The sequence below is a fragment of the Rattus rattus genome, chromosome 5 (genome assembly GCF_011064425.1).
Source record: "Rattus rattus isolate New Zealand chromosome 5, Rrattus_CSIRO_v1, whole genome shotgun sequence".
NCBI lineage: Eukaryota > Metazoa > Chordata > Mammalia > Rodentia > Muridae > Rattus > Rattus rattus.
Genome location: NC_046158.1, coordinates 131211612 through 131237101, shown reverse-complemented (window position 1 = coordinate 131237101; position 25490 = coordinate 131211612). Strand labels below are relative to the sequence as shown.

At 51.5% G+C, this 25490-nt stretch overlaps 1 protein-coding gene across 1 annotated transcript in view; it reads right to left on the bottom strand.

Moving 5' to 3' along the window:
- The window catches only part of Rspo4 (R-spondin 4), a 32712-nt gene extending 8921 nt beyond the window's left edge, over positions 1-23791 (bottom strand). Inside the window, exons 1-2 of the mRNA XM_032902622.1 lie at positions 23748-23791; positions 22150-22502 (exon numbers count right to left, since the gene is read on the bottom strand). Of these exons, the coding sequence (XP_032758513.1) occupies positions 22150-22502; positions 23748-23791 (397 nt within the window). The remainder of the gene's footprint in view (positions 1-22149; positions 22503-23747) is intronic.
- Positions 23792-25490: the final 1699 nt, after the last annotated feature.

Genomic DNA, 25490 nt, shown 5'->3' with positions numbered 1-25490 from the left:
TAGTTTTATCTATGAAGAGATTAAGGGAACTTCTTAGATGCCAACGATGATTGTGTGGGGTGTTCCTCTATCCCACAACAGCTGACAACTCGAAAGGAGGAAAGGTTTACCTCAGCCCAAAGTGTCAAACCAGTTCCGTCCATGATGGCAGAGAAATCGCGGTGGAGCAGAGCAGTTCCTGACTGTGACAGCCTACGGCAGAGGCTGTTCCCATCACAGTGGGCCAGGAAGCACAGAGGGAGACGGGAAGTTGGAGTAAGGAAAATCTTCAAAGGGTACTTTCAGTGACAGACGTCTACCAGGCTGGCCCTGACTCCTATCAGTTCGACAGCCTCTACAGTTTCTCTAGCTATGGGACGTTTCTCAAAACACCAAGCTGTGAGGGACATTTCAGATTCAAATCGTAACAGGAGGTCTAGGATGAAGCTTGAGGACCCACTTTTCTACCAGGTGACCGGCCACCGCGTGTCAGCAGACCTCACTTGGGAAACCACAAGGCCAAGAAAGTCTTGCCTGTCTGTGCCAAGAGACCCTGACAGAGATGTTTATGCCGGGTGGCTTGATAGCACACAGTCACAAAAGAGAGCCCCGCTGTGGGAAGAACAGATACACACGTGGTGGGGTAGCCATACCACAGCCGTACGCCACACACACAGCGCGGCCACGATCACCGGCTGAGGCAGAGCTAGTTATCATTGTGGATGCAGCTCAAAGCCAACGCGGAGAAGAAAGAGCGAGCTGTGTGGTGAGTCATGTGGAAGACGCCATCTGTATCAAGTTCAACAGCAGAACCATGACTTGTAGCGTTGCCTATCTGAGGTATCTGAGGGATGACACACATAAGGGGCACGCACGCTTAACTCAGGATGGGGGCACCTCTGGGGCAGAGGCGGGAGGAGTTGGGGAGGACGAGAGACCTCACTCATAGTTATCGTATCTAATTTGAAGCAAATGTGGACATGGAGAGATCTGGCCAAAGTGGCAGACGAGGGTGGTGGGTGGGAAGATGGCTCGGTCGGTGAAGTGCCTGCCGTGAAAGCATGGGGAACCAAGTTCTGACTTTCAGCAGCCATACAAAAAGCCAGCAGTGTGGAGCGTGGTGGTAACCTCAGTGCCAGGGAGGCAGAGACACGGGCTTGCTAGCCAGGCAGTCTGGCCAAATTAGAGGGCTCTGGAATCACCGAGAGACTCCGCTAACAAACAAGCAATCAAATGACATAGAGAGTGACTGAGGAGGACTTCCAGTGTTGACCTCTGGCTTCCACACGCTCATACACGCAAGCACACACAGCACAAGCATGTGTATATACACCAGAAAGTTAATTATATTCATTTTTAATTTTTAGTAGAGACTTGAAACAGTTTGCGGTAAAATCCATTTAAAGGAAAAAGAATTTAGCTTCTCTGGTGTACCGGAGGAGGGGAGTACTACAGTTTTAAAAGATGATTGCTTTGTGTGTATGACTGTTTTGCCTGTACGTGTGTGTGTTCACGCACCGTGTGCAGGCCTAGTGCCCACTGAGGTCAGAAGAGGGTGCTGAGTTCCCTGGGACTACAGTTAACAGATATTTGTGAGCCTGTCATGTCGGTGCTGGGAATTGAACCAGGGTCCCCTAAAACAGTGGCCAATGATCTTCACTCCTGAGCCACCTCTCTAGTTTCATAGGAGTGTATTCATTCTTCCCCATGTCCTCGGATCCCCTCCTGCCCCACCCTGCCCCACCCTGCCCTCACGTTTAGGTGATAGGTAGGGAAGGAAACGATCTGGAGGAGGGGCTTTGGGAGCCGTGGAGACCCAGCCTCAGGCCCTAGGCTACTCACTTCTCACATTCACTCCCCTTGTCCTCAGGAAGGGGCCGCTGAGTTTTAACAGATTTGTCTAAGAAAGGTCATTTCCCAGGCCCCCTTGCACTGTAAAGTGGTCACATGTGTAACATGTGGTCACATGTGAGAAAGGCACATTCACCACAGGAACCCAGGGCTTTAATGGGAGGAGGAGAAAATCTCACGCACCCCGTTCAGGTCACTGGGCCTTGCCAATCCAGCAAGGCCTGTGTTGCTGGGCAGGTCAGCACAGCGGCGTGGGTGGCAATGAGGTGCTCGCTCTGTGCCACACACCAGGGAAGACCCGTGGAGCTGAGCTGACACCCCAGTGCTGAAGGCAAGGGGCCCTCAACTGACACAAAAGTGTTGCCATGGAAACCTAGACACACTGCAAGTTACATCCTGCCATCGGAGTGCAAAACTGGTTTTCTTTGCAAACTGAATTTGTGGACTGAGATACCCTGCTATGGGGGGAGAGTTGCCATTTTCCAGCTGAGGAAACCCAGGCTTCGAAGGAATGTCTCAGGGCAATCCAGAATCAGGAGGAGGCAGAGACCTCCCGCTGTTGTCACCTCCTAACCCCCAACCCAGAGTGCAGGGCTTGTTTGTGACCAGCAGCAGGAGATGAAGCTGTGGTCTGGCTTCCAGGGGATTCAACATAGCAGGAGTGGCAGACGCCACGACCTGGGCAGGGCAAAACTGTCTCCAATGCCAGAAGAACATAACAGATCTCTCAACCTGACACTTGCAGTCTCACTGCAGACCCTGAGAGACAAGGGGCAGGGACTTCCTCAAGGGAAAAACAAAGTCTCAAATCTACAGAAATCCCTACTAGAGCCACAGCACCCTTTGAAGATACTGAGTTTTGCTGGAGGCAAAAGAACACCATAGGATCCTTCCTCTGGGAGGTGTGTGGGGTGGGTGAGGGAGGGAGGGAGACAGACAGAAACAGAGACAGAGATAGAGAGAAGGGGGGCCTTCTGACTGCATCCTTGACTCAGCAATTGGCTAGAGTGCCCTCTAGTGTTTCTACATTGTAATGGCATCTTTTGATTTTTCAAGGTATCATTAGACAGAACACTGGTGTCCCCTCAAGCTCATGGGAGTAGGAACACCAGTGCTCACTTTATGAATGAGAAGTGATGACTACTGGAGTTTGGACAGTGCTGTTCCAGAAAGATCCAAACAGGATGGTTCTTAAACCTGACTGTATCAAAGTCCCAGTGAGGCTCAGGAAGTGGTTAGTTTGTGTCCAAGTCTGAAACAAGCACACTGGGCCTTTCACGTTTCAGTGTCTTTCTTGTTACAGTTTCTTTTCCTTGAGCAAAGGAGCTGGCCACCAGCACGTGCTGTCTGGTCCTGGCTTGGGTCTGGCTTACCCAGGCCAGTCAGACATAACTCTGGAGAGTGACTTTGGATGAGAGCTGGTGGTCAGGGCTGTGCTCGGTAGCTAAGGACAGTGGCAGGTGGGGGTGGGGTCTTCCCCAAGGTAAAGTGGCCACTGGTGGGCACTGACATCTTTTCTAGCAAAGGCCAGCCCTCAGCTCACTTGACTTTTGACACATGTGGAGCCATCTATACTCTGGAACCCATTATCTGGCTTGAGCAGAAAGATCCACCATGCATCCTTGACCTGAGTGACCACTGGTCCAGATCCAGGCATGTGTCCCAACATGGGGTTTTCCTTTTCTTTAACTCAATAGGGGTGTGTGTTGTTTTATTTTATGTGTGTGCGTGTTAGTGTTATATGTTGTATGTGAGTGCATGTGCTGTTTGTGTGGTGGTGGTGGTGGTGGTGTGTGTGTGTGTTTGAGAGAGAGAGAGAGAGAGAGAGAGAGAGAATGAGGTGTGTTGTTTGTGTGGTATGGTCTGTGGTGTGTGCATGAGTGTATGTGCTATTTGTGTGGTGTGGTATGCAGTGTGTGATGTGGGGTGTGTTGTGTGGTGTGGTATGCAGTGTGTGATGTGTGGTATGTGGTATGTGCTGTGGTGTGTGGTGTGTGGTGTGTGGTGTGTGTGTGATATTTCACGCACGTCTTCTTTTCTGCTCTTTGGATCTACGAAGCTCTGGACGGTGGATGCTGGCGAGTGCTGCACAAACCAAGACCCTCCTGACAGTGAAGAGCACACAGCAGCAGAGCCAGGAGCTACATCTGAGCTTCAAAGGGAGCCTTCCTCCCACTGGCCCGCCGCAGAGACCCCGTCCACTCTTCTCATTTCTCACGGCATTTTCAGTTAGCATTTCTGTCACTTGCAACCAAATGATTTCTGACTAATACAGAAGCAGAGGAAGAAAGAGAAATAAACAAATGAGATGCAGAGAGAGACGCATCAGCCAGGAACCTCACGAGCTCCAAAAGGCAGCAAGGCTTCTAAGGACCATCCAGGCCCTCCCAGGGCTTGGCTTCCTCATGGCTCTGAAGAAAGGCACTTTTCCACTAATGCTTCTCTGTTAGCCTGTAATCAGAAAAAGACCCTGATAGGAAAAAGACCCTGGTCGGCAGCTATGCTTCTGCAAGACAGAGGGGCCTGCAGTACTACTGCCCTCTGTGCACCCCAGGGAAACCCTGGGTCTTTCTTCATGTCAGGTGGAACCCCTACCCTATCCTGGATCAGACATCCGCGTATAAATAAGCACATTTGGGCTCTAATTGCAACCTCATGATCTTTCTTGACGCATCAGAGTCAACGCCCATGTGAGTCTCCTGAATAACCGTCTCTCACAGTTGAGACCGGCTTCCCCCAGGGGAAATGCCAGTTGACCCCACAGGTATTGCTCCACGGTGGGCTAACAGCTGAAGGGGTCTGAAGGACACTGAGTCACCTATCTTTCTCCCAGTACTGGGGAACAAGTTAGCACTCGGAACTTCACTCCGTACAGCATGACAACTGCTTTAGGCTCGACCGTTTACAAGGTAACTTTGGCTTACAACTCTGAATGCACTAAGAAACCCAGTCCAGACACTCACTCAATAAACAGTTGCCGGACCCTTTGAGACATTTTTTTGGTGGGAGAATTCGAGGGAGTCGATGGATACATGCTTTGGGGGTGGCATGGTGTGCACCTGGGCAAGATCTGTTACCACCCTGAGCCCCACCTTTTCTAGGTCGAAAATGACACGATGGCACTCATCTTGCAGGGCTGCCGTGACGGAGGGAGACAGTGTGTGCTGTGAGCTCAGAGCCCAGCACACAGTCAGCATTTGTGAAACTGAAGCCATGGTTAGCATCTTGAAGAGGATGGTGTCACTTCTGTCTTCAAAACTATTTACAGATGTGTGCAGGTGACCAGGTGGACGTCCTGCTTCCTCTGCTCGGTGAACGACCTTTACAAGTCCCTTCTCACTGGTGCCTTGGTTTCCCCACTCGATGACTTGAAGTAGCAACTCCCAGCCCTGCAACCTTAGAGGGGCACAAACCAGCAGACTGCCCCATACATAGCTCATCTACACACTGAAGTGCCCTCCTGTCTCTACACCGACACGACCCACAGTGGAACTGTGAACCACCACGTAGCCCCCTGTCTCGTGTCGGACACGGACATGGGAAAGCCTAGAAGGTAGAGATCAAGGACTGGGGACATGGCTTTCTGTCACCACTGGTCTTATCAGGGAGCTTTAGTCTTAGATGAAGGGCAGGTTTGCTCTTTCCTCTGGGGACAAGGAATGACAAAGACCCTAGGGTCAGAGTCATCTGTGTCCCAGGAGCCAATACCCGTTAGACTTGGCCATTTAGAAACTGAGCAGACTTAAGGTCACCTCAATATCAACATACGCCACGGCCATCTTTTCCCTAGGGCTCCCGTGGACACCTGGGACTCAGACAATGACAAGCTGGCCCAGACAGGTTCATCTCAGCAGCCCACAGTGTGTTTGACATTAAAATGCCTGCGGTATCCAAGCCGAGTCTACAGCCCTACACTTTTTTTTTTAAAAAGAGTAATTGGAACAGATGGCCAGATTTATAAAATCAAGAGATTTCACATAAAAAGCTGTAATTTGGACTTCTGGAAAAATCCAGGGCATCCGCCAGTTCACGCTACATACTCAGGGTGGCCGTGACTGAGGCGGCCCACAGCGATGCTCTCAGGTGCCATTTGCAGACCCTCCAAGTCCGATGCCCATCCTGGTGCCAGGCATGAGGGAAGAAGCTCCAGGTCTCACTGTGACTGGGGAGTCAGTCGCACCCAAGACCCTCTCAGTGACAACGGGAAGCGAAGGATCTTCCGTTACTTTTGATTTAAAGCGGGGAAGTTTTTGCTGTGCTGCTCAGGCGGACCTTGAATTCTTGGGAACCCCCCTTCAGTCTTCCAAGTCTGTGGGACAACAGGTATGGGCCGCTACACTGTGCTAAGCAGGATCCATTCCCTTTGGGCATACATGGTTTCTCCTGAAGGTTGGTGGATCCTCTCTAGCTGTTGAATCTGTACTTTGGGAGGGCTTCTCAGGACCTGGAATGCACACATGGCTTATGGATCCTTCCTTGTAGTCTTCAAGCTCCACTTTTAAATCTACTAGTGCAGAGCAGGTTCAAGGCTAGACTACGTAGGTTCAAATCCCGGTTCGGACCCTCCCTTCTTATCTGTGTTACCACGAGCCAGCATCCTTACCTCTCTGTGCACCAGCTTTTCATTTGTAAGGCAGGAAACCTGTGAGTTCAGCTCACAGATACGATGCATGGAGCTGCTGGGCAGGACTGACAGATAAGAGGTTCTCAGTGATATCGCTGTTTGTGACATTTACCACCTGCCTGGCCTCCACCAACTGTGGCTGCTGCTTCTGACAATCACTGCAGAGCTGTTTATTTCAACGCCAACGGTTTTGGGGGCAGAGTTTCTTCATAATTGGGGTGTGCCCAGTGAAGTATGCCTTGCATGAGAACATGGTTTGTCATGGTGGACGAAAGATTTAATACAGCCGTCCTCAGGACTCCCAGGGCGAGAAGGTGGGGGAGGAGGGCAGGCAGAGAAAAGATCGTGGTCCTTGCTCCAAGCTGAGTCTAAGGAGGACCAGGGCAGGACCTGGTCCCTGCCCTGCCCTTGGGAAGGATCCAGAACCCCAAAAGAGGAGCTGCAAAGAGAGGGTTGGTTAGCACATCTCAGTTATTCCCCTGGCAATGAGGGATGCATGTCACTGATGACCAAGGGAAATGAACAACATCTGGGCGCCCGCCTGCCCGCTATGACTGCCACATATGGGAGGCAGTTGCCACCGCTGGAGGCTGGCTCCCAGGGCCAGCACATTCCAGCCTGGGGGGAAGATTGCACCATCCAGACTGGAGATAGCTCCCGGCTTGGAGGCTCCCAAAGAGTGCAGGCTTAGAGGCTTCTAAGTCCCTTCTCAGCACCAGGATGGGACATCTAGAGGTTACGCACTCAGCAGAATCCAAGGGCTTAACCCTGGTGTCAGTCCATCACCTGCTCCTTCAAGTCAACACTCAGTGAGAGCCGCAGGTCCTTCACTAAGGTCCTGAGAGCCTTCCTAATGGCATGCTAAGTCGACTGTCTTCTCCAGTGTTAACCCGACCTTAATGGAGGTACAACACCTCCCAAATGAGGGAAGGGACAGTTCTGGCTACCTCAGGCCTGACCCAACATCTGCCTTTCTAATCTCAGTCTCTCCCAGGAGCCATGGAACAGGTCGGTAAGGGCTTCTGAAATGAGGGGACAGTGGCTTGGGATCGCTCTGTCTACAAGAGGAACTTCAGTTGTGGACAGTTCCTCCCATGCCTCATATTACAGGAAAGAAAAGGGTTAGTTGGGTCCCTGTGTTCTCCCAGTTGGTGTATCTGTGACCACCTCTAACAGACTGAGATGACCCTGGATGCAGCATGGAGAAAAGCCTTTGGCCTTTGCTCAGTGGTGCCCCTGCCTGGCCTTCTGGTGGGGTGCAGGATATAGACTAGAAGAGGCTGCTTATACCCAACACCAAAGCCTATTTCTTCTCCCATCTCTGCAGACCCAGCCTGGACCACCAGATGTGTTCTGCCCTATTTGCTGCTCAATAGGAGAAGCTAGATTGGTGTCCCTGGTGGGAAGGGTAGGAGGTTTGCAGCAGAGCCAGTCATCCTCGGAACCAGCAATGTAGAGACCGGATCCCTCTTCTTGGGGCCTCGCTGGTGTGGACATACTGAGATAGGAAGGTGGTTAATATGGGAGCCACCAGCAGGCTTCTCCCAGATTGTCTCCCCGCAGCCCAGCCTTCTGATAGCCGCCAGTGCGGAATCATCAGAGAGCTGCCCTGAGGGGAAACTGTTGGAGAATCCACCAGCCTGCCCTACATGTCAAATGGGTAAGAAGGAACTGAAAAATGGGCCACGGAGACAGCTTGGTCGGTAAAGTGCCCGCAGCACAAGCATGGAGACTCAGGCTAATCCTAGAACCCACATAAAAAGTGGGACACGGTGCAAGCTTGTAATCTTATAATGTGCTGACAGTGGAGACAGACAGGGGGACGGATCCCAGGAGCATGCTGGTCAACCAGCCTAGTCTAACTGGAGAAACCCAGGTTCCTTTAGAGACCCTGTGTCAAAAAGCCAAGATGGATGCCTCTTGAGGAATGATACGAGGTTGACCTATATCCTCCACATACACAGACACGTGTGTGTACCTGCACACCCACTCGGGAACCCGTATGAGTATAGGTGGCCCTAGGTCACCACAGACTGCAGCAGCTTTTGCATGGGGCTCAGCAACACGGGGGCCAGAGCCCTCCAGCTGCCCACTGTGGGCATTGACTCCACTGGCCTTTCCCAGCTGTGAGATGCCAAGGGCAGGGTGGGGAAAGGGAGGAGCTCATGCCGAGCCCTTCGGTTCCCTCTGTCTATCTCTAGAGCAGCCCAGAGGTTGAGCTGAAATCCAGCTGGGCTGATGGCACAAGCAGAGGAGGGCTGTGCTCAGGGCAGCCAGGGGCATAGACTGCAGAGGCAGACGACCCAGAAGAGTCTCCCTAATTCTCGGTTTCCCTTCCTTTAAAAGAGGGATCCCTGTCCCCATATGCAAGGTCCAGTGTGGCAGCCTATGTGGTATGCTCAGAACATCTGGCAGGTGGCCGGCAATGGGAGCTGTGAACATAACCCTTGTACTTGGGTTTTATTAACTCACAGACAAGGAGGCTAAGGCACACCGGAGAGCGAGTTGCTAGGGGCTACACAGTGAGTGGGTGTGGAGCCAGGCAGTCTTAGAAACCAGAGGTCACTATTTTAGGTGCTGAGCATGCAGACCCCACGTAGCTTCTATCTGAACATCCGCCCCTTGTGAGGTAGAAGGCGGCTTTGAAGCATTTGCTTCCAGTGTTGAGGGAACCTGGCCCCACTGCCAGTGAGCAGCAGGGAAAGCCTCGTGGTCAGGCCCAGGCTGATGCCAGGGTGGACCCTGTCTGTCAGGCCCACGGTGAGCCAAGGGTGGACCCTGTCTGTCAGGCCCAGGGTGAGCCAAGGGTGGACCCTGTCCGTCAGGCCTGGGGAGACGGCAAAGGATGGCGAGCTGAGAGCCACACTTGGCTCCCCACCACACCCGCTCCTGGGAGCACATTTAGAATTTGATTTTTATCTGACCTCTCCCTGTGGGCTCCCTCCTCCTCTCAAATCCTGGAATTAGGAAAAGCCTTGATGTGACCTCTTTTCTAGGGCTGTGTGTTCTTGGGCAAGTCCCTGCCTGATAGTTAAACTATGCTTCTAAGGATGAGGTTCGCTTATCCATCCACCTCTCTATCCATCCATCCATCCATCCATCCATCCATCCATCCATCCATCCATCCATCCATCCCCCATCCATTCATATTACTGTCCTTCCATTTACACATCCGTTCATCCGTCCACACATCTAGCCACCCTTCTACCCATCTGTCCACTCATCCACTCATCCATGCATCCATGCATTTGTCCGTTGAGTATTTCTTGAACACTTCCTCCATACTTGAATACTGTTTCTAGGCTATAGGAATCCAGGGGGTGGGTGTGAAAGCAAGAAACAAGGCCCTCCCTTGTTTATACTGGATTTATTAAAGGTAGAGACAAAACAGATTTTGAAAACATTACATGAAACAGTACTAGACTAGAAATGTAAGCTTCCGCCAGACTCCACTTTGTTTACCAGTGGCCCTCGCCCCCACCCCAGCCCCCACGGTGCCTGCTGCACGCGCATGCTTTGTGGGTATTCCGTTGAATAACCTCGGTCCTCTAAAAAGTAAAACTAAACTCCCTGTGCTCTTCCCTTAGAATTGGGGTCCACCCCCTCCTGGGAGGGGACCAGCTCTCTTTAGTACCTTTCATCCCTTCCCTTGTACCTCTCTAGCTTGGGGTGCCTTCCACAGAGCACTGAAGGACAGCCCCACTGTGACTGTGGCAGCAGGCATGGCCCCTGCTCCCACATGCAGGTGGGCTTCTGGTTTGGAGGGGTCTGGAGGATGGGGAGTCTGGAACACCACACCCCAACTACACCCACATCTGTTGTCGAACTTGATCCACTGAGGACAAGCAAACTAGAGAGAGAAGAAAGGGATGGGGCAGGTGGAACAGCCATATTGTCATCATTTGACTAATTTATCACCCCAGTGTAGGGACGCCAATGGAGGTGACTGGTTTAAACTGAAGATTTCTACCCAGAGGGGTTCAAGGCTTTGGGGTCCCACAATGGGGCGCCTGCCATCCACATAGCACAGGTACACCTGGGACAGCTCTTCCTCTCTACTCCCTGGGACAGGCGCTGAGTTTTCGAGCTCTAGGAATTTTGACATGACAGTTGTAGCTAATTTGGTCCCCACTATTTCTGCTCACAACGCATAAGCAATAACAGTTTGGACATCACCTCCAAAGACCTGGATGTGAGAGACCCAGTCCCCTAATGAGATGTGGGGGAGCCTTTTGGAAGCAAGATCTAGGTTACTGGGGCACATGTTTGGCCTCTTTCTCAGCTTCTCCCTTGTGAGGGGAATAGTTTTCCCTACCTCTCCACCATAACTGTCACATACCCCACCAGGAGCCCACTGGAGCTGCCCAGAGGGGACTGGAACCTCCAGAACTGTGACCTAAGCAAAACTTTTCAGTTGTAAGTCATTGATCTCAGGTATTTCCGTGGTTACGGGAAAAGCCAGCCTGATCCAGCTAGGTCCCCGTGGGAAGGGGCCTGCCTGTGACAAGGGCACGGGCATGTGGGGACGAGAACCGGAGGTTGGCATCTGGCCTCCTGCACAGGAGAGAACTCTGAATCAGACCCATGCTTTAAAATGTAAGCACTGGTCTGGGTTCTGTTTTGTTGTTTTGTTTTGGTTAACCTTAAATTTACCAGAAAGTTTTGAGAACTGCTCTGTTACCAAAGATTGGGTTTTAGAGTTAAATTGAATTAGAGAGAAAAAGAAGTGTAAATTTCCTAGTGCATGCTCAGCCTGGTCATGAAACCAGCTACAGAGCAGGCCACGGACAGCCATCTGTAATACACAAACAACTTTAAAAACACAGTTTTTCCAAGACAGGGTTACTTTGCATAGCCTTGGCTATCCTGGAACTTGCTCTATAGACCAGGCTGGCCTTTAACTCAGTGATCTGCTTGCCTCTGCCTCTGAGTGCTGGGCTTAAAGGCATTCGCCGCCACCATCTGACTATGAACAGCTTTTATAAATCAATAAGGGGAATGCAACTCAAAGGGGAGCAAAGAGATTCCGAGCAACTCAAGGAAAGATGACCAACAGGACAGTTCTTACATAGCAAGTGGCTCTCTATCCCTGCCAGTTCTCAAGCTGAAGACTGGAACCAGGACAAAGGCTGGAAAGATGGCTCAGCTGGTGAAGCGCCGACCTCACACACCTCAGGACCTGCACTTGATCTCCAGAATCTACGTTTTAAACGGTCACAGATGAAGGCATAAGCTTTTGTTCCTAGTGCTGCTGAGGTCGAGACAAGAGGATCCCCGTTGAGTTCAAGTCAGTGAGGAGCACAGTCTTGGAGAAGGTGGGTGAGCATGTGAAGAAGAACGCCGAGGTGTATGTATGTGAAAGACTCCGTCCTCTAATGAGAGGTCGGGGAGCCGTTTGGGGGCAGGGCCTAATGCAAAGTTGTCAGTTACTGGGGCACACGTTTGGCCTCTCCATCTTTCTCTTCAGCTTCTCCTGTGAACAGTTTCCTCTATCATGGGCTTCTCCACTATTGCTGCTCTGTACCCAACCAGGGGTCTCCATAGACCATGCACACACATGTTAAAAAAATCAAAACAGACAGAATATTACTGTGACCTATTGTACAGGCAAACTGAAAATGACCAGCAACACCTGCCACTCTGTGCTAGGAGGTGGGCAACCTGGCAGGAAACAGCATTTTACTGAGGGCGACCCTTCAGTAAAGGGTCCTCAGTGGAGGAGGGGAACGTTTCAGAGGCACACGGTGAGTCCTTGGAGTCCAGGGTTGAGACCTTGGATCTGAACACATGCTTCTTCTTGCTTCTCATCTCCCAGCTACCGTTGTCTCCCCATCTGGACGCAGGCACATCCCCTGACTCAGAGGCCAGCACTGCCACACCCATTGCCTGTTGGAACTAACAAAGATTGAAGCTTTGCCACTCCAGCCTGACCTCAATGAGTGGACATGCAGTACAGGCAGGCCACATGCAGATGTCTCCAGAGGACTTACTGTAGTTGACTTGTTCAGGTCCTGCACTAAAAACATCAAGAAAAAAATAGCCCTGCACAGAACACAGGGGGACTTTCCCCTTGTTCCCCCATAAACAACACAATGGAATTATTTACAAACAGTTACATTGTCTGTGGCCTCCTCTGTGACCTCAAGCTTATATGGTGTCTTAGTTACGTTTCAATTGCTGTGACAAAACACAATGACCAAAGCAACTTACAAACAAGGCGTTTAATGTGTGGCCCACGGTTTGAGAGTGTTGAGTCCATGACCATCATGGCGGGGAGCATGGCAGCAGGCAGGAAGGCTCGGCACAGGAGCAGTAGCTGAGAACCTACTTACATTTTTATTCATAAGCACAGGACAGAGAGAACTCACTGGAAATGGTGTGGGCTTTTGGAAACCTCCAAGCCTGCCTCCATGGCACACCTCCCCCAACAAAGCCACACCTCCCAATCCTTTCCAAACAGTTCCACCGACTAGGGACCAAGCATTCAAATCCATGAACCTACAGTGGCTATTCTCACTCAAACCACCAAATAGGTCCATATGCTATGTTATGCAAGAGACTTAACACCTGCAGATTGGGGTCTCGAGGTGGTGGAATAGCACAGAGCGGTTGTTTTGTATCAAATACTGTACAAGGCACAGAGAGACCTTAGTGATCACGATAGCCAATTCACAGTGAAGGTTTCCATCCTGAAGGAAGTGCGATTCCCACGCCTCTTTGGAATATACATTCTTGGTAGAGGGACCAGCAAGTATAAAGGTCCTCAGGCTGGAGGGATCAGAGAGCAGTGACCAGGAGAGGAGAAATGGATGCTGAGGTCAGAGGTCAGAGGCGCAGAACATTAAAATGGGCTTACTGTAATTGACTTGTCTAGGTTTTGCATTAAATATATTACACACACACACACACACACACACACACACACGTGTTGATGTGTTGACAAAGCAGGCAAGGACTTTTTTGCTATTCCCTAAACAATAAAACAGATCTAGCTACAAACAGTTACATCGTATGTGGCCTTGTATATGACCTTAAGGCAATAAGCCAGGATCATTTGAATTTTCTTGAGCTGGGAAGTCACTGGCCAGGCACACTCAAACCAGTCTCTATCCCAAGCACACACCCCACCCTCTACCCCAGGCACTGAGGAGAAGGGACAGGAGAGGTGGCGTGGGGAGGGAGACTGAGAGCCCTGGCAGAGACATGGTGATCATCCATGTAGCTGGGAAGAACAGCAGACTCAGGAAAGAGGAACCATCAAGTCTGCTTGTGTGTCAAAAGAATGAAAGGGTGGATGGCTCTGTCCAGTGTCATACCCAGCAGATGACAGGTCCTTTACCTTTTGTCCTCAGCTTCAAAGGGACTTTGAAATCCACTGCGCTAGCTAGTTTCACCTCAGCTTGACAGAGCTAAAGTCATCTGAGAGGAAAGAAGCTCAATTAACAAAATGTCCCCATTAGAGGCTGTAGGTGAGCAAGCCAGTAAGCAGCACTCCTCTATGGCTTCTGCATCAGCTCCTGCCTCCAGGTTCCTGCCCTGCTTGAGTTCCTGTCCTGACTTCCTTCAATGACCAACTGATATGGAACTGTATGCTGCTGGGTCGCGGTGTTTCATCACAACAACAGGAACCCTAACTAAGACACTCATGAACATCCTTCCGTGCCCCAGCCACTCTCACTCCTCCCAGTCCATTTCTTTTTTTGGTAGCAGTCTCCTCTTTTAGGGGACCACCAGGCAGAAATGGACAGGGAGAGGTTGGAGTCTTTACTCCAATCTGCATCCCACCTGCCTGTTTTCTGTGCATGCTCTGATCAGCCCTTGACCACTCTGAGCCCCTCTCGTCTGTGCGGGTGAGGTGTGCAGAGCGCATGCCTTGCAGGTCTGGGATGAGCCCTGCCCCTAGTGTGTGTTACTAAACTCACTACCACCTCCAGATCCCTACACAGAAGCTCAGCGAGGGTGGCTCACTAAGGCACATCATTAAGCACCAACTTTATCCTCAGAACCTGAGTTTCTCAAAGTTACCTCCCTTTGACTCATCAGATCCGTTTAAGATCTTCAGCCAGAATTAGAGCCCTGCGTAGCATTAGTTTTGAGCATTCCATACACTAGAGAAGCCAGCCTCCTGGGATACATGGCTGCCATCAGCAGTAGCTGAGTGCTCTGTGCCTTCCAGATGGGCCACAGCCAGTGATCCTCAGAACTGTCAGGTGCTCTCACTGGCCCTGTTATCCTGACGGACAGCAGTGACATTCAGGAGGATGTAAGCCTGGGTCCTTGCCTGGGTCTGACACTGGTCATTCTGTTGAACAGCCCTGTGTGCTAGTGTGCTTGCTTCATTAAAAGTCTGCTTTGTAAATCAGCCCACAGAGACAGCCACAGAAGAAGGCATGACCTGGGCAGGGCATCAAGAGTAGCAGCATCTATGTCCCCCTTGCTATTAGCCCTAGAGCTTGCCTGAACTCACTGGACAGCTGTGCCACTCAACGCCAGAACCCCTTCCAACATGTCTCTCTGTTTCTGCCATCAGCTGCAGGGAAGGTGGAGGGTCTGGAGACACGGATGATCCCCCATGTGGTCTGGGGTCCCAGACTTAGCTTGATTTCCTCTTGCATTGCTAGGGTACAGCCCCTTCTGAAACAGGCCTCAAAGCCTCCCCAGGAGTCACAGAGTGGAGTCTGGGCCCTAGAAGAAATCTATCCAGGGTATGGTGGTGGTCCAGCTTGGGCATCAGCACCTAAGGGAGCAGGTCTCCACAGCAGAGGCCAGACATGAGCAGAGGGATCTGGGGCGGGATATGTGACTTAGCCTAAGAAAGAAGGCTTGGATTCTCGGAGATTGCCTGGGGATATCCCATCTCTCCCTATCTGTGTGTGGCCTTGGCTACCAGATGCCTGCCCCCTGTTCCTCAAGCAAAGAGGTCTGCAGGACCAACTCATCTCAGAAGCCATACTATGATCGGGCCAGGAGAGGACTGGCATGCTGGCACTGGACCTGAGCTCAGCCATCAATCATCTGGATTTAAGTCCTGATTTGGCAAACCTTACTTTGTCAAGCTATTGTTTTGAAACATGAAATTTGCTGGTATTTGGCTGTTTTCAACCTACAAAAATGGCAACTGCACATGCTGCAATTAGTGCCCCTGCTCTAATTCTGTTTGCTGCTCTGTGGGATGTGGGTAACTCAATCTCCGTGAGTGGTGGCTGTGAGGCTGCTGTGCTCAGTAGTTAGAGCTTAGGTGCCAGGGCCACGAAGGATCTGAACCTTAGCTGTGTGGCCTTGGATAAGTTACCCAGCCTCTCTGGGTCACATATTTTCTCCTTTATGTAATTATATCACATGTCACCACGGGGTTATTAATCCCATGAGCACCTTGGAGTCAAGGTTTCTCAGCCGCTGGCTCAGTGAACAGTCTCCCAGCATTGTTGAGGGCTTGAGAAGGAACTGCTCTTACCCCGTCTGCAGAGGCAGAATGCAGTGGAGAGGATCACTGGTTGAAGCATTAGAAATTGTCATTCCCGTAGGTCAAAAAATTAGGCAGTCCCTCAAGGAGACCAAGGGCCATGTGATGTTTGGCAATGGGCAGATTTTGTGTGGAAAGAGCTGGGCAAGGTGCATGTTCTAGGAGTTACCACGCCAGGCCATTTCACGTCACAACAGCATCCACAGACTTGGCTCTGGATGAATGACCAGCCCTGAAATTATGACACCTTTAACGCAGACCTTAACCAAGTCCCCAGACCCCATGTGGTAGCTGCACACCCCCAGATCACTGGGAAACCCTGGGAAGGCTCCTGACCCTGGCTGCTGGCTGCCTCCCTCCGTCTGTGGGAGGTCTCCTGATGCCTTCTGACACTGATGCTGCCTGGGGAAGGCCAGAGCAGGCTAGCAGCCCTCAGCTACACAGTGGCAACAGAGGCTCCAAGGAGCCACCTTAGACTCCCCAGACCCTGGAGCAGGTTGTCTTATGATGTCCTTGGCACTTGTCCTCCTGACCTCCAGAACCATCGTTAGCTGATGACCTGACGCTGGCCTTTCCCGGCTGTCACCTCCATTTTTACATGTGTTGATCCCAGGTTTCCTTTTTTTGCATCCCCACCCTCCAAAATTCTACAATCACAATCAGGAGCTCCAGAGAGAGGGTTAAGCATGGACTGCTCTGCAAACTGTAAAATTCTGTACAAGAGGCTGGTTAACGACAGCACTCGGCACTCCACAGTAAGTGGGATTTGATCCTGTGAATTTTGGAACCAGAAAGATCCAAGACACACACACACACACACACACACACACACACACACACACACACACACACACACACACACACTATGTGACTCGATCCCCTCTGAATCAATTTTCTTCCTGTGTACAGTAGGGAGGAGGAACTGTATCCACCAGACAGGGCTGGGCTGAAGGCCAGTGTGAAGAGAACATGATGGTGTTTGTCACAGCTTTGGGGTATCTAATGCAGAAAGACCCCCAGCACCCAGACAGATGACTCCAACCTTCCAGGAGCTAACATCCAAGTACACTGTGGAGGGCACAGCACCAGGCTCAGGGCGACTAGAAGCAAAAGATTAGTGCCGTGTGGCTCACTGCCCTCAGCGCCCCCTGGGAAAATAGAGACCTGTTACCTTCAAAAGGTCCTGTGTCTTACATCTGTCCTATATTAGGCCAGATCGAAAGGGTCGAGTGTTTCAGACAGGCAGAGCTTGGGGAATGGCATCCAGATTCCAGTAACAGGAAGAACACATGTTCAGAGGCTAGTAAGATAGATAAAGCAGTTGGTGTGCAAGTCTAGTGACCCGGGTTCAGGTCTTTAAACCCATGGAAAACCCAGGCAGGTGAGGCGGCCGGCTTATAATCCCAGCACTCAGGAAGTAGAAACAGGGCTCCTCCAAGCAAGCTAGACTAGGCAGAACCAGCAAGCTCCAGTTTCGGAGAGAGACTCTGCCTCAATAAAGGAGAATCATTGTGCAAGATACCTGCCATCAGCTTCAGGCCTTCACATTCATGCGTACATGTGAGTATGCATACAGATATACACGCGCACCACGAAGGCATGTATACTATACATACATGAACACACACACACACACACACACACACACACGAAATATATTTGCATTGTACCCACACCCAAACTCATGGGTACCCACACCACATATTATACTCACATACATGTGCCATTACACATATTTGCATGCATGCTCTCATACCAGTGCACACAGCCCTACACACAGGCGAGCAGTAATATACTTCTTAATACTTAAAAGCACTCTGTTCTTTTCCGCGGGGGATGGTATGCCATGGCTTCTGACATGATCCAGTGTGGTCCACAGAACCTAGAATATTTACTCTGGTTCGTTACAGAAACACCCGGAACTCCACTCTCCTTTCTCCCATCCCGTCCTGTTCCATGTCATTCCATTAAAAACTCTGACTGTACCTTACTCAGATGACTGTGACTGCCAAGGGCTTCACACCCTCATAAGACACAGCAAACCTCGTACCTGTCACACCCAACTCCGCAGTGTCCCTTCATGGAGTCCTCGGCTGAGATTGGAACGACACACAGCCTGCCTATCGAAGGCTGGGCTGAACAGTACTGAAGGTCCTGTTGTGGCATTCTTCAGGGACATGCTGGGTATTGTGACATCAGTGACATGCGGTCCTCTGGACCCATCAGAGCCTGGACAGGGGAGCCCAGCAAATGTGGTATCCAAGATCCCTCCATGACCCACACTGGCCCTGACCACAGTGCGATTTCCATCTTCTCCCCATCACGTGCTCCCTAGAGCAGCCGGGCTCCCTTCTCCTACAGCTTGCCACACTGATGTCCTACTTGCTGCCTTGATGAGGCTCCTCCTAGACATGGCCGTCAGTCCCAATAGAGTCCCTTGCTAGCTCTAGGCACAGGCCAGGGTCCCTCCAAGGCTGCGGTTCTGTGCCCCAACTCAGCTGCTGGGAGTTCTCCATAGGCCACTTGACCTCAACTTCCTTGCCTGAGAAATGGGTATTCCACAAGGCACGGCAGAAGAAGTCCCCTCTGCAGTGCTCTGGTACATGGCCAACCCTCATCTCTGTGGTCTCTGAATCCCTGGGGATGGAGAGGGTGGCTGGATGGCTTCCCAGTGCCATGGCAGGGTAAGTGGAAAACACCTCTCTTTGTACCCAGATTGGTTTCACAGAGGCCGAGAAGGGACAGGCCAGGTGCAGAGCTCAGGAAGCTGCCTGCTTGCCTGCCTTCTGTGCAGGCTTCTGCTTTCTAGATTCAACCGGCTGCTGTTTCACCAAGAGGTCTGGGCAAGACTCCCCCACATCATTCCTCAGCACATACTAAGGGACCACCCTCCTCTGCCTCAAGGGAACTGGCTTCCCTTTTAGAGCCATCACAATGTCCCTCTGAGCCTGGCTCCATCTGCACACCAGCTCTTGGGGACACACCTTGCTCTGCACCCAGTCACTGCTCCAACCTGCAGACAGGAGGCGCAGGTAGCCTGTGCGAATCCCTTGTCTGTCCAAGTGTCGGCCTCGCCTCTGGATCTGCATGTAGGGCCAGAGCTTCCATTCGCACTTTGCACAGGACATTTCTTGCACCCACCTGACGGGCACCTGGAGTGGATGCCACCCCTTGTGATTTCACAGTAATCAAATGGGCTCAGGGGAGCAAGCAAAATGTCTCAGGGAAGCCAATGTTCAGGAAGTATCCTCTACTGAGCCTCTCTGCCTTAAGGCCTTTGCACTTTTCCTCTGGGATGGCGGTACATTTCTCCTGCGGCCCGAGGAGACGGGTTCTGTGGTTCCCACTTCTCAGAGGCTTTGAACCTCAGCTTCACCTACAGGAAGCTCCAGATCACTGAACTGGGGACACAATTTAAGGTCCCCTCATTTTGCTCCACTGCCCCACTGCCAGGCACACCAGCTCATTTCAAGAGAAATGTCCCCATCTGGTTCTAATTTATACTTAATTAATCAAAGTGTTTTGTAAGAGACCCTTGAGGTCCAAGAACCCCTTTCAAGCCCTTTCCTTTCATTCTATTTTGTAGAAACAGAAAAATTAGGTTTCATCAAAAACCAGTGATGACGCTGGAGTCAGAGGAGCCCAGGTCCATGAGAAGCAGACCCCAAGGGAGGCAGCGCAGACCAGGCATGTCTGGGGCAGGCAGGATATTGGGCCAAAGGCTGAGGTCGAGGGCGGGGTGTGGAGGAGGAAAGCAGGGAAAGGTGAGTCCCTGTTGGCTTGGATGTCTCAGCTTAGCATCCCCCAGGCTTCAACCCAACCTGGCAGGGAAGGAGGCTGCCCTGTGACGCTACATAAACAGACGAATGAGTGAGCAAGTGGGTAAGGCTGTGCTAGTATCCATGCATCTCAAGGACACATTCTCTAGCCACCGTCAGATCAGAGGGACAATGTCGAGAGGACCCCGGGGACCACGTGCACAGCCTCCCAACTCTCAAAGCCCTAGATAAGCCAAGAACTCAGCCAAACCCAGCACTGCCCCCAGAACATTTGCCCATAAGAACTGTGACCGCCTTGCAGAACAGGCTCTACGGAGGTATAGCCTCCATATCAGCACTAACAGGGAAACCGAGGCGGTGGGCAGAAGCAGAGAAGAAACTCTTTTGTCCAAGGTCACATGGCACGAATGGTTCAGGAGAGGGACTGAAGCCCAAGGCTGTCTCCTTTGTATCCTATGAACAGTCACAACCTCGCTGAAGACGCCAGGCCGGTGTGCACACCTGAGGCCCAAAAGCAGCCTCGTCATCTAACTGGGCCAATGCAAGGAGCAGCACTCTGCTCCCAAATTCCTTAGGAGGTGCTGGCGAGCAGGGCTAAGGGGAAGGACAGATGGTTTTCATGTCCCCTCCCCCCGCTTGTCCTCTTCCTTTCGTCGGTGAGAAGCATCTTAGAAAGCTAACTCTGCTTCCCTCCAAACTGAGGTTCCAAGAAAAGAAGACTAACCCAGCTCATAGGCTCTCACAACACCTACCAGGTAAGAGCTGAGCCCGCTGTTTTGCTTATCTGCTGTGCGAGCGAGCGTAGACAATTCCCCTCTCTGAACTTGCTTCCTCTCTGAAATGTAAGCACCCCCCTCTGCACTCGATGGGCTTTTGTAAGCAGTGAACGACATTCCTGCCAAGAAGCTGGGTTGGTTAATAGCAACAGGCACCCCGAGGCACCTGCACAGGCCGCTAACGGTTTACTTCATCTTAGCTATGGTTCTCCTGGTGAGGGGGAGACCGAAGTATATGGCTTCCACCTTAAAGACAAGTTGGCCAAAAGAAGGGATTTAAAACATCGTTTCGGAATGGAGAAGTATCTTGGAGGACTAAAAGGATCTCATATAGGTCAAACGGAAGTCTGAGGTCATTCTTGGAGGTCACTCAGCTAGAACCTTCAAAGGAGGGCCATGGATCCAGCTAGGCTGGCTCCAGTGACCGGCTCTGGACAGCAGAGTGAAGGTCATTCAAGGTTTCCTTCCACCTTCAGGACCCCCAAGTCCCTGCAGCCTGCCCGAGGTCCCCCTACACCTCTATTCTCTCTGTTCTTTGTCCAACTCCCTTGGCAGTTGGATCCCTAGACCATGGCCTGCTATTCCCACCCCACCCATACCTGCTTGCCCGTGTTCCCTGCTTCCTTACAGGAGTAGGAAAGGCTTTCTATGCAGATGGACTAGAAGTCCCTATGGGTAAGGCCACTCCTGTAATCTACCATTCAGTATTCTCAGACCCAGGCTCTCAGCCAGAGACCAAATCAGAGCTCCCACCTGCCTGTGGGACAGATCAGCAAAGCCACCTGCGTGAATGTCGGGTTCCTGCTCTACAGAGTGAGCTAGCCACTGTCATTAGGGCATCACAGGGATCTGAGGAGAGTGTGTATGGCAGGCTCTTGGCACGGCGGTCAGGCTTTGGCTGTTGATTCACAGACATCCGGAGTCCCAGGACCTGCCATGTTCAGACATAGGGCTTGCTGGTCCTCTGGCCCTCCCCACCAGCTAAGGTTCTGTCAACTCTGGCTCTGCAGGGGCAGTCGCAACTCACCTCCAAAATACATCTGACTGTGGCACTGAGGAACTGTGGCATAGCCCCCAATGTTTACAGGGCCCAGGCACAGTTAGTCTCAGGTTTAAGTTTCCTAGTGGCTCCAGGAGTTCCCAAAGGAAAAATCTCAAAGCTGTGAGAGAGGACAAATTTCTTCCGGGTCATCCCCGGAAGACTGCAACTTGAACATAAGTCTCAGTCAGGCTGAGACCTCCAGAGAGGTTTACCCAGATCAATTCTGGGGGTGACAGCAGGGGTTACAAATAGTGATAGAGCCCCACATGGGCCCTGGAGTCATTGATTTTCATGTGACCTCCCCTGGCCCAACGTGGATGCCTGGGCTGGCTTCTAAGTCACTAGCCCTGTCTTTTAGTACCCTGTTCCCAAGGATGGTTCCTTGGGTTTTTGGTGTCTGTAGAGTTACTCTTGGGACGCGGCTGGGAGGCTGGGGCCAGTGAGCCCTACCTCTAGTCCCTTCCTGGTAGTGCTTCCTAGGTCCAGGTTGCTCGACAGCTCCCCATGCTGACCCTGAGTCCAGGCATCAGGCACCAGACAAATACCCATATCCACTGGGCTACCACGAGTCTGCCTCGTAGTGCCTACCCACCACCAGCCCGGCCACATCTGTACCTTGCTTCTTCCTTCGGTACAGGGCGAGCATGTCCACTGCGTGGGCGAGGAGCAGCAGCAGGCAGAGTGGCGCCCGCATCTGGGCAGCCTGGTGCTCCTGGCTCCCCGACGGCCCGGCAGCCTCTGTGCGGCGACAGCTTGTGGCACGCGTTGAGCATCCGTGGGTCGCCGGTCGCTGCGGCCACCAGGGACCCGCCGGTGCGCCCAGGGCGCGGTGGGTCGAGTGAGGGCGTCAGCGCGGCCGCGCGGCCCGGGCGGGGAGGAGCCGGACGCTGGGCGGCGCTTAACCCTCGGGGGGCCCGTGCGGGTGCTAGCGGTCCTGCCCGCTCCACGCCGCCCCACGCCGCCCACCGCGCACGTGCACAGCCCGGCTCTAGGTACACAAGGGCACACGCAGTACTTTACACTCACCGGGACAGACCCTCCCTTTGCCACTTCTGCTCTTCTCCTTCCTCCTGCCCCCAGGACCCTCCTGGCTTGTTTTTCTGCTAATCTGACTGCCTCACCTCCAACACCAGACTCTTGCCTCGCTCTGGATCACTGTCCCCACCTGGCTAGGCTTGGGTTCTCTAGTATCTGGCCCTCTCCTCCTCTCTCTTCAGGGTGGAAGTGTGAGTATGCTGCTCCGCTCTGTTTCCTTTTCTTTCTAGGTATCCCAAACACTTTCTGGTCGCAGATTCAGAACTTTCCCTGCGGCAGCCTTGGGGAGCTCCTACTCTTTGACCCGGTGTTCAACATCTCATACATTTTCTTACCAAGGGGCCTGGGCCCCTGGGTGTATTTCTTCCAGCTTTATCTCCAGGATTGGGTTGTTTTTAACCTTTTCAGTGCCAAATTGCTCCTCCAATAAAACTATTCTCCTGCCTCCTGTTACCCTGTGAACCAAGCCCAATCTCAGTGATGCTGCCTCAGAGAATGTTTGAGAGCCATGAACTTGGCCTTCTGCTAATTACGTTACATAAGCTTCAGAGTAACTGACGTTTATTTTCACTAATTGTTCATTCGAAGCGGGACGGGATACCCAGAGAGACCAAGTAATTTGCCCAAAGCTGCACAGCAGACCCTTTCTCAGCTCAGTACACAGTCTCATCAGAGAGGGGTGGAAGAGAGCCTTGGAAGCCCAAAGGATAATCTCGCTTCCTGTTTGCTACACCTGTGACTTGATAGGGGTCCTGAAGCTGCTGTCCTGCCCATTCCACACCCCCAGCCCACGGGCACTGTGACCAGCCAGGTTCTGACGTCTCTGGTGTCTGTCTTCTCCCTTTCAGTCTAAGTCTCCAACTTCTCACGGTATTTTACAGTATTTTGCAAGCTTTCCAAGCCCCTTCTATGTGTTGTTTGTTTGTGTCTGTGTTTCAGAGACAATGTCTTATGTATCTTAGGAACTCGTTATGTAGCTAAGGATGACATTGAACTGTGTCTCCCCTCCATTTTCCCAGTGCTGACCTTCCAGGTGTGTAATACCACTTCCCGCTTCCTCTCACATCCTGAGCATTTTATTTTGTCCTGGCCTCTCCATGGATTGGCAGCCTAGTTCCATTCCTCCACTGACTCTTTCAGAAGTCAGTCATAATTTGACTCTCTTCCAGGAAGTTCTTCCTTTTCCTCAGTTCCTTACCTCTCCTGGGCACCCACATTTCCTCTTAACACATTGGTAAGCATAGTTACTTCTGTCTCCCTCTTTGCCCCAGTTATCTCTGCCTCCCCTTGCTTCCCACTCTTAAGGTACAGGTCCTTTACAGGGCTTTGCTGTGGCTCTGTCTAGAAAATTCTTCTCTCCATCTCCCCAGGACTTGGCTCCAGCATGGCCTACCCCCCAGACCCACTCCCGTCATGGCAGACGTACTGAACACTCATTTCTGCTTGTTACCTCACTCCCCTCTGCTCGCCACAGTGTCATGCAGGCTTGCTTTGGGCTGCCACTTGCCTGCTTGTGAGCTATCATCTGTGTGTTCTCCATGTGCCCAGGGCATGAAGTGAGCGCTCCATACTTTTGAAATGAATGAATGTATGAGTGCGTGAGATGAATGAGTGAATGACCGAGCATTCACTAACCCCCAGATTTATTGTGGGACCTGATTTTTTTTAAAAATGAGAATGACCCCATGGACTCAGATGTTCGAGTACTTGGTCCCCAGCTGGTGGTGCTGTTTGAGTAGGTTTAGGAGGTGTGGCCATGTTGAGGGCTGTACCACTGGGGTTAGCCCTTGGGTTTAAAAACCAGGCACCACTCCAAGCTCCTGCTCGCTCTCTGTAATGTGAGTCCTCAGTGCTCAGCTTCCAGCGTGGCCACCATTTCTGCCATCTTGTTTCCACTGTTATGGATTAGATTCTGGATCCCTACGGCCAAATAAACCCTTCCTTCTGTAAGTCGTCTCTGCCATGGTGATTTATCACAGCTATAGAGAAGCAAAACCTCAAAGATTTTCTAGTCTTGTGAGCCATGTGGACTTTCTGGGACCCCCAGAGTCTGCTTTTGAGGATTTAAGGTCCCAAACTCAGGAACTTTTCCCTCCCTTAGAGGGGCTGCAGTTTCTTGAGGGCTACTCTGGACACTTTAGCCTGCCATCTGGAACCAGCTACCCAGGGGAGACATTGAGGCTGGGGATGCTGATGGTCTGGGTAGGAACTGTGGGCCCGAGGATATTAGTGAGGGGATACTGGGCCCTGTCAAGGACAGTGACTTACAGCACATGCTCCAGACTAAATCTCCTCAGACCTGTAGGCTCAGGCTTCCCCTCTTCCACACAGGAGTCCCTTCCCGACCGTGGTTTTCTTTTCCATGGTTTCGGGTTATGCCGGTTGAGAGGGTCTGCAAATATGAAATGGAAAATTATAGAAACAGGTATTCATAACTTTTAAGTTGTAGCCTGTTTTACGTAGTGCCCACCTCCTGTTAAATCTGGTCCTGGACTTGAATAATGCCATTTTCTAGTATATCCCTTCTGTGTACATCAGCTTCCTGTTAACCATTTCGTGCTTGTGCTCAAGTCAGCCTCGTGCCGTTTATTAATGGTCCCAAGTAATGACACTAGTGATTCACATATGCCAGAGAGAAGTCAGGAAGCACTTCCTTTAAGTAGAGAGGCAAACGTAATATAGGATATCTTGAGATGGATTCATGTAACTTATTAAAGTATAGTTTTACATGTTTTTCGCCTTTTTATTAGCTGGTATTGTTAATCTTGTACTGTGCCTAACTTAGACATGAAACTTTATCATGGGTTGGGTGTATAGAAAAACAGTATATATAGGTGTGGTATATCTTGTTTCAGATGTGCACTAGGCATCTTCCGGATAGGCATCGTGGAGAAGGGGGACTACTCTACATGGTTTCAAGTTTCTTGAGATGGGCAAGGGT